Genomic DNA, 13569 nt, shown 5'->3' with positions numbered 1-13569 from the left:
TCTGCATTTATTTGGCTCTTATCACTGGACTATTTCCTGTGGAGACAATCATCTTTCTGAGTATGTCTGTTCTCTATCTTGAATATCAAGGGCAGAGATTCTGTCTTTTTATTAGCCTTATTTAGCACCATGAACATTCTGGGACAATAAACTCTGGATACAAACTACCTCAGACTATCTGGGTCTTAACTGATTCCTTAAGTCCTAGTGGATAGGAGGGTAAATCCATGAAGGAAGACCATCATATATACCAAATGACTTGCTGTTGGGTGTTATCCAGAAACCAACCTGTTGGATTTTAAAGATTGGAGATTGACTTTCTCTCTCAGGGAGAAACTGGTTGCCCTATTGAATGCAAAATTTCCCTAGAGCTTCAAACTCCTCTTTGGATTCTGTTTTGGGATTTTATTAACACGAAGAAAACAACCAAATTTATGATTTGGTACAGGGGATATTAGGATAAAATAATAGAGAAGACACAGGAGATCAGTCTTTGGTGGTTTTAATATACAGGCTCTAGCTCTCTGACAAGGCAATTAAGAAAAAAGTAAAAGCACTTAAGATTTCATTCTCCTTGGAAAGGAAAGGAAAGGCTTGAGTAATGGTAAAGAGGCTTGTAAGTGTGGGATACCAGGCTCATGCCTGTTTATATATGGACACTAGCTACAATTGAGAAAGGAGAAGTTCTGGAACTCTAGAATACATCACTGTAGAACATACTGTTCTGCATCTGTTTAAATTTGGTTCAGTTTTAAAACTAGTTAAAATGCTCTCTCTTCAGCTGATTTTTTACTAATTTGTTTTCCAACATAAGAGATATAGAGGGGTGAGTTTAAAAATACACTGAACAGGGCTTCCCTGGTGGTGCAGTGGTTGGGGGTCCGCCTGCCGATGCAGGGGACCCGGGTTCGTGCCCCGGTCCGGGAAGATCCCACATGCCGCGGAGCGGCTGGGTCCGTGAGCCATGGCCGCTGAGCCTGCACGTCCGGAGCCTGTGCTCCGCAACGGGAGAGGCCACAACAGTGAGAGGCCCGCGTACCGCAAAAAAAAAAAAAAAATACACTGAACAATATTTTATGAGTAGATGTCTACAATATGGCATCAGAACTACCAATGTTGCTTTAAGTACACCAAAATTCCAAACTCTAAAATTTTCATTTTTCTTCTTGAACAAATTTTGATATGCCTTTGTTCTTTCACAAAACTCTGGTATGCTACATATTAAACATGTTCCAATCTTGATGAGTATTAAACATTTTATTTAAAGATTTGAAAGTAAAAAAAAAAAGGTACACAAATACAGATCACATTATACCAAGGCAGTATTCTACATGACAAAAATCAAAACAAAACAAAATTTTAAAAGTAAATGTACAGGTACCAAACAAGCATAATACCTGATATGCATTTCAGGCTGCATACACATAGAATGATCTGACCACATACATGCTTATACAAAATAAATTTTTTCTTAGAACACCAAAATTCCAACCATTCTGTCAACTGCCTTAGTCCCCTGGTGAGTAATCTGAAACAACTTCTATGTAATATAAAAAGAATTGGCATGGCACATAAGGACTACAAAAAGCAGAATACAATTTAAAACATATTTGTAATTCAATTCTGTATAAAATATACACAGTAAATCTTATTAGTTTTTTTTAAAAAAAATATTTAAAAAAAGGCCACCCTGAATAATGGTTAAAACCTCATCACAGAAAAATGTTTCATCATTTGTAACATTGATAGAAAACTGATGGATTTTTTTTTTAGAAGATATCTAACTTGAAGAAGTCATTTACTCAAAACTTATTTAAAATTGTAGATAAGATAGTAACTGTGCACCCCTTCTCAAAATGTTTTATCATGAATACTCTAATATGTAACTAAGGACAAACTAAAAGAAAAACTCAAAAAAATGTTTCTCAGGCTTCCCTGGTGGCGCAGTGGTTGAGAGTCCACCTGCCGATGCAGGGGACACGGGTTCGTGCCCCTGTCCGCCGCGGAGTGGCTGGGCCGGTGAGCCATGGCCGCTGAGCCTGCGCGTCCGGAGCCTGTGCTCCGCAACGGGAGAGGCCACAGCAGTGAGAGGTCCGCGTACCGCAAAAAAAAAAAAAAAATGTTTCTCAAAATGAGATCCAAAGACCCAACAGAATTCTAAGGCAGGCCCAGTAATGTGCATATTAAACACACTTACTACGTGATTAGTCCACATTCTAAAACTTGAGAACGAATGCCCTAAGGGAAACAGTACCACTTAAAAGCAAGATGATAAACATATTTCTGATATGTCAAAAATTTCTATAAATTTATGATTTGAAGTGAATATTGCTTTTTGTTTTCAAACAAGTTTCAGGTCTTAAGAGAAACATACATACCTCTTAAATAAACATGTAAATTATATAAACATTTCCTTGGAGGTTTTCATTGCTTTCAGACATAGCTATTCAAAGAAAAGAGAGTACATGGCCAGAAACTTTGGAAAAATTACATTTCAAATGAAATGCAGCATCCCCGTGCCCCCCAAAAAGAGGTAATTTAATAAATGCCTACATATTTTAAATCATTCTAAATTTAAGACTAGATAGCTTTCCTAAAAGTTACATTTTACTAAGATTGGACAATTATAAGTAATTTAAATGATCATGGTTATTTTTTAAGTCCCTTTTCATAAAAAAAATTAAAAATAAACAACAGAAGGATGTTATCATTGGCATCCCTTTAAATAATAAATTGTTAAACACTAATATTAATAAAAAATAATCTGAAGAACTCTGCCCCTGAAATGTATTCTACTCTGATTACATGTGTTACCTACTTAATAAAAACTCACTTATGGAGCTGGAACTGTGATGAGTGTGAGTGTACGTGCATATCCTGAAGATTTATTCATGTTTACTCTATTATTTTTTCTTGAGTTTCATTGAAGACTCCACAAAAAGGATCCGAAAGTATGGATAATGTGGTTTGGGGAAGAAACAAGCATGGTTCAGACACTATTTGGAAGATAAATTATTTTCCTGTATACTGACTTATAAGGAAAAAATAATATACATTCTGTGTCCCCTGGATAATGGAATGCTTTTACATTTGGTAGCAAGTGAGTGCTTCCTTATTATTTAAGTCAAATCACAAAAAGCGACTGTGAGATTTACTGTCCAATAAGAAATAAATATTACCATTGCACTTTTCTGTATCTATTTTAAGTTTCTATTTTTTCCTTTTTATATACTGAGAAGTGTTCCATTTAACTGCTTCCTGGGTTCTTTGAACTACATTTATTAACACTCCAGTTAAAGTTCCCACTACAGGGACAAGCTCAGACACTAACCCCGTAACATACTAAAGAAATCACTTGAATCAGTTTTTCAAAAACAGCTAATGATTTGGAATCTGATTCTTAATAAAATGTGCCTATTTTCCTCCTCAAGGAGAATCTGTATTCCCTCATTCTAAGCAAGCAACGTCTTTTATTACCAATTTATAATTGTTGCCTTAAAAATCAATAATTTAATTTGCTAAAGCAATGATAAAATTTACAGCTGAATTTTTAAACACATAGAACTCAGAAAGTAATAGGTAATATAACAAGTTGTATTTTGCATTACTCTTTTATTCCAAAATTAAACACTTAAATGACTTCATGAGTATGACAAAAATCAGGGGAGGCTTATGATGTAATCCCACCATGTGCCTTAATGCAACAGATAATCTTTTTAGTCAGTACTTCCTTTAAACAAAAAAGACAACTTTGTTATTCATCAGTAGGTTGCTGGATTACCAGTGTAACTAAATTTTGACATGATTGTCTGCAAAGTAGTTTCATTTTTTTTCCATAGTTAAACGTAGATGTAATAATTGACTCTTACAGTCAACAATAGAATATACTGAGTGCTTTTCTTGCAGGTGAAAAATATAAAATGGTTCTTTGCATCCAGGCTGGTAACAAGTTTATCCATGCACTAAATGGCAACACAAGCAAAATGCATAGTTGAGAAAGGAGGATCAGACACATTCTTCTGCAGACATCAAAAGAGGATTAATGTACTCAAAACCTTCAAATTCAGACTGATCGATCTTCCTCACAATGTCACTGTTGAAAGAAAAATAATTTTCATCATCAAGATTTCTTTGATTTTTTACTTAAATGGAAAAATAAGATTAAAAAATTAAAAATAAGGCTAATTTATATAAGTTATAGGGGGAAAATCTACAAGTTTTTAGATTAACCCCAAAACATTTTCTAGAAGAATCAGGAATGTTGAAAATCAAAAAAGACTAATAATCCCACGAGCAAGTTTAGAACCAAAAAGTAGTCCAAAACTGAAGCCTGGGAATAAACAAGGTACAAATTGTCATAATCCTAGGTAATCTTAACTTTTGACCTGAACGACATTCATAATTTAACATCCAGGTCTGTATTAGTGTGCAATTTAGTAGTCACCTCAACAGCCAGATGGAAGATGGTGAAGAGACGGCCCAGAAGAAGTTAACCAAAATGAAAAGACAAGAGGAAGAAGAACACTGAAAAACCTGGAGTGAGGAAGGGTCACCACAGGTAGGCAGTGGGTCACAGGGAGCAGAGAGGCTGGCATTCTGCTACACTGGGCTCCTAGTTTAATTCACAAGAGTATTTCAATCAAATATTTTACTACTTAAATGTTCGTACCGGGGCTTCCCTGGTGGCGCAGTGGTTGAGAGTCTGCCTGCCAATGCAGGGGACACAGGTTTGAGCCCTGGTCTGGGAGGATCCCACATGCCGCAGAGCAACTGGGCCCGTGAGCCACAACTACTGAGCCTGCACGTCCGGAGCCTGTACTCCGCAACGGGAGAGGCCGCGATAGTGAGAGGCCCGCGCACCACGATGAAGAGTGGCCCCCGCTTGCCGCAATTAGAGAAAGCCCTTGCACAGAAACGAAGACCCAACACAGCCATAAATAAATAAATAAACAAAATGACGGAGGAATTATGTTTAAAAAAAAAAAATGTTCGTACCATACTGCGGAGCACCACGTTACACAGGACATAGTCTCTTCCTTCAAGAAGAGAAGGAAGGTAGGTACTTCACATAACAGAAAGCAGTACCTGCTAAGTTTCCTACACGACAAGCTAAGTTCTACTCTAACCACAGTTGTAAAGAAAAAGGTGACTTCTACTTGGAGAAATCAAGAAAGGCAGCATCATTCCACACTTACTGAATGGAATTATGAAAGATTATGGTAGGTCTGGGGAATGCCAGTAATTTATTAGAGTTAGAGCACAGGAATAGAAGGGTGTTAAGTGGCAGAGGACGTTGGAAGGAAGGTAATGGCTAGCTCAAAGACGCCAGTGATGTTTACACTAAGTAGGTCCACCTTGATCCATCAAAGGTCTGGTTACATCTGAGGTAGCTCTGAAAGATGGGGAAGATTTCAATAGGTGAAAAGGAAGGAGCAATAGAGAGGAAATGTTAACAGCATGCTATCAGGGAATGGTGAGTAACTGAGCCTGATGAGAACGCAGCGTTTCTGTTAGAGTATAGTGAGAGATATGGCTAGAAAGTCAGGCTGAAGTAGATGGTGGGAGGCCTTAATGACTAACCAAGGGGATAGACTTTTTCTGCTAGGCAATGTAGGAGTTACTGAAGGTTTCTGATGAAAGGAGTTAAAGAACTGGAGTGGTACTTCCTGAGTGTACCGAACAGGCTGCAAAGTAAAGAAGGAGTCAATTAGGATGGCATGATATTCTACGTATGATCTGAGAGAGCTGAGAGAGTGGGAGGCCTTAATTACTAACCAAGGGGATAGACTTTTTCTGCTAGGCAATGTAGGAGTTACTGAAGGTTTCTGATGAAAGGAGTTAAAGAACTGGAGTGGTACTTCCTGAGTGTACCGAACAGGCTGCAAAGTAAAGAAGGAGTCAATTAGGATGGCATGATATTCTACGTATGATCTGAGAGAGCTGGGCTGGGCTTATGGCAGTGGGAATGGAAACGACACAAGTGATGAAGTAAAGCAACAAGAGACGAGGACTTGGCTGCTGAAGGTATTATATAGTTCGGTAAGGAAAAGTTAGAGTCAACAACCACTGACTCAGCTCTTGGATCCGAATGCAGGACTGCACGGTGGTACAACAAGCAGAAAAGGGTAAATAAAAACAAGGACCCGAGTGAGAACAATTTAGACTTCGTATGTTTGAGGTGCGTATCTGACAAACTAGGAGAGATGTTTAAACTAGTAGAGGGAAGTGCAGCTCAGGAGAGATATCAGGGCAGGGGCTAGGAGCTTTAGAAACCACCGCTCATTTATTCTTCACAGCACCTTGGGAGGTAGGCAATATGAGAAGACACAGGCTCAGTGAAGTTATGCAATTCACACCCAGGGTACCCAGCTGGTAAGAGGTGGTGTTGGGATTCAAATTCCTATCTTTTGGTTAAATCCAGTGCTCTTTCTAATACACAATGCTGCCAGATATAATGATTTGGGTACACCTCTCCCTCCTCTAGTAGCCAGTAAGCTTTCTGAGAGATTGGCCTATGCCTTGATCGTCTTTGAATGTGCAGTACTTAGCATAGTGCCTTTTGCTCAAGAATTGTTTGCCAATTTAGCTGGGAGTCATTTAATAGCTGGTATGCATGCTACGGGGTTGGCTGAAATCTCCAAGGTATAAACTGCATATAGCAAAGAGAAAGCAGTCATGAACAGAACCACGGAGCATCCTAGTCTCAAGGGGACAGGGAAAATAAGATGACAAGTGGTTAAAGAGATGATGCAGAAAGAGGGTAGGCAGTGCCAACTAAAGCAGGCCATGAGTGCCAGACGCTTTACTGACATCGGAGGAGATGGGGGCAGATCAAAAAATGCTTTAGGGCTTCCCTGCTGGCGCAGTGGTTGAGAATCTGCCTGCCAATGCAGGGACACGGGTTCGTGCCCTGGTCTGGGAAGATCCCACATGCCGCGGAGCGGCTGGGCCCGTGAGCCACAACTACTGAGCCTGCGCGTCTGGAGCTTGTGCTCTGCAACAAGAGAGGCCGCAACAGTGAGAGGCCCGTGCACCGCGATGAAGAGGGGCCCCCGCTCGCCGCAACTAGAGAAAGCCCTCGCACACAAACGAAGACCCAACACGGCCAAAAATAAAATAAATAAATAAATATTTAAAAAGCTAAAAAAAAAAAGCTTTAAAATTGAGAAATTAAGACGTCAATTCAACCTTCAACAGGTGAAAAAGCAGGTTAAATTGTAAGAGGTTAAAGTGTTGGCAGCAAGAAAGTGTAAGATAATCAATGTTGACTACTCTGAAGGAATTTAATAGAGGTGGTGCTTATTTATTTTTCTTTTACCATAAGCATCTATTAACTATTTTTGAAAAAGCTCGAAGATGAAAGGAAAATGAGAAAAAAATGTGGTGGTTCAAAGAAGTGGAAAAAATTAGGATATTTGAACATGTTTATAAGTAGAGGGAAAGAAGCTGGAAAAGAGACGTTAAGGAAGGTAGAGTAGTGGAGATACCTGACAAAAAGGAACCCTGGAGGAAAAGGGGAGAGTACCCCTTGCCTTCCAAGAACCGGGAAGAAGCAAAAGCTTGGGAAGAGTTAGAGAGCAATTCTGAGATGCAAGGTGGTCTGGTGACAGCTGGAAAGGGAGCAAGCTCACAGCAGAGAGGTCTCAATCCTGGCAGTCAACTCAAGGCAAGGTTAACGCAGTTAAGAGTGATGAAGGCAGGGGTAGGACTGAAGGCTTCTAAAATGTAGAGATAGTTTAGAAGAGCTGCGGTGAGGAACGTGATAAGAACTAACAAGATGTAAAAGTAAAGTGACTGCCAAGCAGAAAGGGCTTTATGAGATGAGAGAATGAATCTGTAATGACAGGTGAAGGATCAAATATCCCCAAGTTATTCTAAACTTTAAAAGATACAACATAAACACAAAAAGCATGTCAGATCACTGCTGCCTGGACTTGATATGTTGATGTAATCTTTTAAAAAAAGTAACTTGGCAATACATATCAAGAGCTTTAAAAATTTTGCACCCTTTGACCTAATGCTCCGTCTAGGAATCTATCTTAAGGTAATACTCATGAACTCAAAGATGGTCATCATCAAAATGCGAAACAGTGCACTGGAGTGGAAAGAGCACAGGCCTTAGTCAGACTTGGGTTTGAATCCTGGCTCTGCCACCTCATAGCTGCATAACTTTGCTTAACCTCTCTGAGCCTTGGTTTCCTCATCTGTAAAACGAAGATGATGACAACTAGGTTTACAAGGTTGTTGTGAGAATTAGAGATCATACACGTAAAGCAAAGAAGAAAATGACAATCACTGTTTTTATAAGTGTGTGATTCAAACATCCCATAACTGAATGATTAGATAAAATACAGCATAATCTGATAATGAAACACTGTGAAGCCATTAAAAATGGGACTTCCAAAGAACTTTAAAAATATTTTCAGTCTATAGAACTACTTACTCATCATCTGGAGTGAGCTGGACAGGTTCATTAGTAAACTGAGAATCAAAGTTGTCCAAACCAAATTCCCCAGAAATATTTGGTTTAAAGGGAGGTACCACCTGCTTTTGCTCCATCTAGAAAAGACATAGTGGATGACAGCTCAAGCCTGCATTCTTAGAAATATTCCACCTCTACATTTCTCCTCTGTCCTCAGATATTTCCCAGTCTTATTAAAATGAGTCCCTAGGCATTGTTCTACAATATTCACAATGATGGAAATAATTTACAAATCTGAACATTGATGCAGGCCTCAATAATATTACAACCTGCTCCATTAATTAATGTTCTAAGCTTTTACTGTTTCAAAAGCTTTTTTAAAAGCACTGAAGACAGTGGTTTTAAATTATTTAAGCTGTGATATACTAGTTTTTCAATATTCTTTTAAGTTAATAAATTTTGGCCCAAGAAAATAATGAAACCTAATATATTAAACAGTCCAATTTACATACCATATCCCAATCAACATTTCGGAAGAATGGGTGTCCCTGAATATCAGCAAATCCTGTTTGAGGATGACAACCCAATCGTTCCTTTGGGTCCTATGGTGGAAAGAAATGTTTCAAGAACTGGGTGAATATCCTGCTTTAGAATAAATCATCTTTGTGACCTGTGTTTTGTGTCTATTATATGATACCTTTATGTCTGAACTCAGAATGGTCTACCTTTCTTTTCTAGAAGGTGCAACACTAGATACTCAAATGAGTATCTGAAGCTTGTGACAAGTAAGATTTCTTCATGGCTCTCTCTCCAGCTATCCTTGTAATTCAAGTGGAGAGATGTCGCCACACCCTGCTAAAGAAAAATGGGAGGAAAAAGAACAGCAGAATCAACTGGGCAGCATCCAGCTCTTTCTTTCACATGGGTTAGAGCGATAGTCAAAATATGCAAACCCCCAAACTTTACAAGTTTGTTTTTTAGCTCAATTTAAAAGCCCTATGCCCAATTACAACAACCATAATCTGTGTATAGCGCAACAATACAACCATTATTTGAATCAATGGACTGAGAAGCGGCCTGCAACTTATAAAATTATCATGAATGAGAACATGTTCCCATTTTTCTTTGCAGTAAAAGGCATTTTGTTTTGCATATTGACACTTCTCACCTTCACTTTTCACTGTGGTAAAGCTTAGGTTTCCAGTTTAAATCTTTCCTCACATAAAATACTCATTTAAAACAAGCTTGAATTTCTTATTTTATTAAAATTCATCATTATCTTATCTATTTATCTTAGAAAATAAATGCAGGGCTTCCCTGGTGGCGCAGTGGTTAAGAATCCGCCTGCCAATGCAGGGGACATGGGTTTGAGCCCTGGTCCGGGAAGATTCCACATGCCATGGAGCAACTAAGCCCTTGCGCCACAACTACTGAGCCCGCAAGCCACAACTACTGAGGCCCGTGCTCCTAGAGCCCGTGCTCTGCAACAAGAGAAGCCACCGCAATGAGAAGCCCACGCACTGCAACAAAGAGTAGCCCCCATTCGCTGCAACCAGGGAAAACCCCACGCAGCAATGAAGACCCAACACAGCCAAAAATTAAAAAATAAATAAAATTTATATATAAAAAAAAAGAAGAAGTAGATTGGTGGTAGAGAGAGGGCTCTTTAAATAAATAAATGCATATCAGCCCACTTTCTACCTACCATTTATTTAAAATAAGATTTTAACGTAAGAATTGGAAAATTGGTTGGTGTGGAAAAAACCTACACATTTGGTGTTAGAAGCGTTATGAGTAAAGATAGTTCAGAATCGTAATCTTAGATAGATCCTAAAACTCTTCTAGCCTACCAACTGCAACAAACAACAGAATTTTCAGATGTTCAGATTTTTTAAAGCGCCAATGATAGCATTTCATTTCTTCTGAATATTATCTAATTATAGGGTTGTGATATGAGAATCTGCAGGGAACACTACTGCACTAAGTGCTCAATAAGTTAAGACATTCTATGAATAATAATCTAAAGAAAACTGAAAAACAGAGCTGAAAGTACAATTGAAGCTATCCCCAGAGATGCAATTTTTCCCTGAGTACATGGTATTTTTCACTTACATTAAAAACACCATATGTAATATAAAGCTGGGGGTAAATTATATTGGCAAAATGGAAAGAACACCTCACCTCAGGATCTAATTCTGTCAACCTACTCTTTGCTGAAGAGACAAGTTCCAGATCTAACTGAAAAATTACATACTCTGATGTTTTGGAATTTTACGTTGCCTGAACCTCTCCTTACCAGCTTCATTTGTATAGAGATAAATCACTAAAGATTTTATACACAATTTATACCTTGTTGAGGAAGCTCTTCAGGACACTTGCAGCTTTTACAGACAAAGAACGTGGTATGCGAATTTGTTTTTCCAAAATAACTAGAAAGATAAAATTTATGGCGTTATATTTAACTTTTACAGGGCTTTAATCTTTATATTTTTATTATGAGGTATTTAAGGCATTCTAGCAGAAAAAAACAAAAACATTACATACACCTAAGCGTCCTGTGTACTTTCCCAGTCCCATTCCTCTCCTTCCTTCTCAGAGACAGCCTCTATCTACTCTGAACAGTTTTTATCATTATATGCATATGTTTTATTCTTTGACTACCTTACCTTAGTTTCCTCATCTGTAAAATTGGAATAAAAATAATACCTGATTCATTGGGGTGTTATGAGGTTTAAATGAGTTAGTATCTGTAAAATGTGTGGCACATATTATTAAATTCGATTTTATTAGATGTTGCCAAATTATTCTCCAAAGCTGTTCTGTCCATTTTCACTCCATTTTCATTTCACACCAGAGTTCCAGTTGCTCCATATCCTCACTAGCACTAGTATTATCAGACTTTCAAGTTTTTGCCAAATGTGTAGGTAGAAAATGGTAGCTCATTAATATTTTCACGTGCACACCCCTAATTAGCAGTGAGGTTGAACGTCTTTCCATATATTCCACAGTCAGCTGGATTTCCTATGACATGAAATATCCATTCATTTCCTGTGACGGCCTTAATTATGAAATGTAGAATTTTATGGCAGTCTTCGCACTTCTTTGGACTGTGTGTTGGTTGGGGAGGGGTCCTTGTGCTTGTCTGCTTGTTTCCGTTCTGTTCAATTCTTTGTATTTCCAATTGTGGGGCTTTTTTCTTCACCTTTTGATCCCTCTTATCTTCTTGGTACTCTACTTTTTCCCCATATTTCTGTTGGACTTATGCATTCAGCCTTGTGGTCCAGGTGAAAAGACTGTCCTCTCCAGCTACACAATTCTTTCCTCCAATCTCTGTGATGTACAATCTGAAGGAACCTCTTTGTTATGATTTTGAGTATGAGAAGGTAACTGGCAAATGTGAACAGACTAAAAGGTAGGAAGGATAGATCAAAACAACAACAACAACAAAAACAAACTCAAAGCCTCACATGTTAAGGACTATATTGTCCAGATTATTCTCCTCTTTCTTACTCAAGGTAATAACTTGAGCCATCCTCATTCATGCTCTAGAATAGATTATTCACAGTGAATCTCTGTAAAACACTGCAAATTACCTTGAAAAAGATAATCCTCTGTGTTTTGATCAGGGTTATCAGAGCTCCCAACAATATCAAATGGAGACCTTCCTGCCATCATCTCAAACATTAGTACTCCAAGAGCCCACCAGTCGACACTGAAACCTTCAAAAAGAAATTTTAAAGCAACAAATTATCCATTCTGCATTCTAAAAAGTCAGTAATTTGAGATTCATTTTATTACATAATAAAAAAAAATAAACATAATGAAAAAGTAAACTCGAAATGCATTACAACTATCATGGTAGGCATGGAGGATTATAGGAATATTTCACTTAACAAAAAGGAGAGGTACCTAAAAGATAACTTTAAAAATAAAATATGGAAAATGGAACATAAGTTTCGCTTCCCAAATATGTCTGTAATTTCAGACTCATAGCCTGTATCTAATATTTTGTTTTGAGGATATAATGAAATTGTATTTGAGAATAACCTTCCTTGATCTGAAACGTGATCTTCTGCTAGCTGACTAAAGATCCTTGAAGGACTTTGGAACTGGATTATGAGCAGCTATCAGAAATACCCATCCTCCTTTACAGCTGCTGGAATCAAAGGGCCAGAACCCAAAGGGTCAAATGTTTTCTTGAGATAAACATATCTTCTGGTTCCTGGCGAGCAGGCAATCTTTCCTCCATCTTTCAGATTCCTGGGGGAAATACCCTAGGAAATCTGAACAATCTTCCAGAGGTTTATGACTCTGGAGTCACATGGCTGATTAAATCCCAACTCTGCCACTTTCCAGCTACATGACCTTGGGCAAGTTATTTAACCTTTCTGTACATCAGTTTCCTTGTTTGCAAAATGTGAATTAACAGTGCTTACCTCAGAATTATTAAGAGGATTAACAGTTACATATGCAAACTGCTTAGAATAGTGCCCAGTACTCTTAAGTGCTTGCTACTAATAAAATATTATTCAAATTTGCGCCCCCAAATACTGCCAAGGTCCCACCATCTCTGATTTCAGAATTTGGGGGTTTTATGTAGGTTTTAAGAAGATCAAGAAAGTTTATGTTAATAAGCTCAGTATTGAAATACTATAGTGTACTATAATGCAATTGGTACCATATTTAACCACCCTTCTAGCACATAGCCAAAATACCACCAATTTATTACCATAATCTTCTCCTCGTAAAATTTCAGGAGCAATGTAATTAGGAGTACCACAGAAAGTGCTGGTTGTATCTCCTGGCCGTAATCCTTCCTTTTATTAAAAAAAAAGAAAAAAAATAATAAGATGCAAAATCTGTTTTAAATTCACCTCGTTTATTTCATCTACCATATAAGGTCAGCATCTATAGGTAATATATTGAGCTTAAATAAAATATCACTAGCACAGGTGCCTTTACTATTAAAATCATGGGTTGCTACTAAATACCTTAAAAAAAAACCTGTCCTCATTAGATGTAGGTAAACAGTCAGTTCAATTAAGATAAAAACTGCACTTAAAATAATTTATACTCAAGTAAAATTATAATAGAAAAACTTAAATTACATGAGTAAAAGGAATCATATTTTATGAAGAAAAGAAGCT

At 37.8% G+C, this 13569-nt stretch overlaps 1 protein-coding gene across 6 annotated transcripts in view; it reads right to left on the bottom strand.

Annotated features, from left to right (window-relative positions):
- Positions 1-1242: 1242 nt before the first annotated feature.
- PRKCI (protein kinase C iota) overlaps positions 1243-13569 on the bottom strand; it is a 79886-nt gene continuing 67559 nt past the window's right edge. For 5 of the 6 annotated variants that reach the window (XM_019946091.3, XM_019946089.3, XM_019946092.3 and 2 more), the window contains 6 exons: positions 13152-13239; positions 12016-12141; positions 10772-10851; positions 8935-9024; positions 8444-8559; positions 1243-4093 (listed from right to left, as the gene is read on the bottom strand). In XM_019946091.3, coding sequence (XP_019801650.2) covers positions 4006-4093; positions 8444-8559; positions 8935-9024; positions 10772-10851; positions 12016-12141; positions 13152-13239 — 588 coding nt within the window. In that variant the 3' untranslated portion in view covers positions 1243-4005. The remainder of the gene's footprint in view (positions 4094-8443; positions 8560-8934; positions 9025-10771; positions 10852-12015; positions 12142-13151; positions 13240-13569) is intronic. The other variant, XM_019946090.3, reaches the window with a different exon arrangement.

Source organism: Tursiops truncatus, chromosome 4 (assembly GCF_011762595.2).
Source record: "Tursiops truncatus isolate mTurTru1 chromosome 4, mTurTru1.mat.Y, whole genome shotgun sequence".
Taxonomy (NCBI): domain Eukaryota; kingdom Metazoa; phylum Chordata; class Mammalia; order Artiodactyla; family Delphinidae; genus Tursiops; species Tursiops truncatus.
Note: the sequence above shows the minus strand (reverse complement) of the source record. Positions and strands in the feature narration are given on the sequence as shown.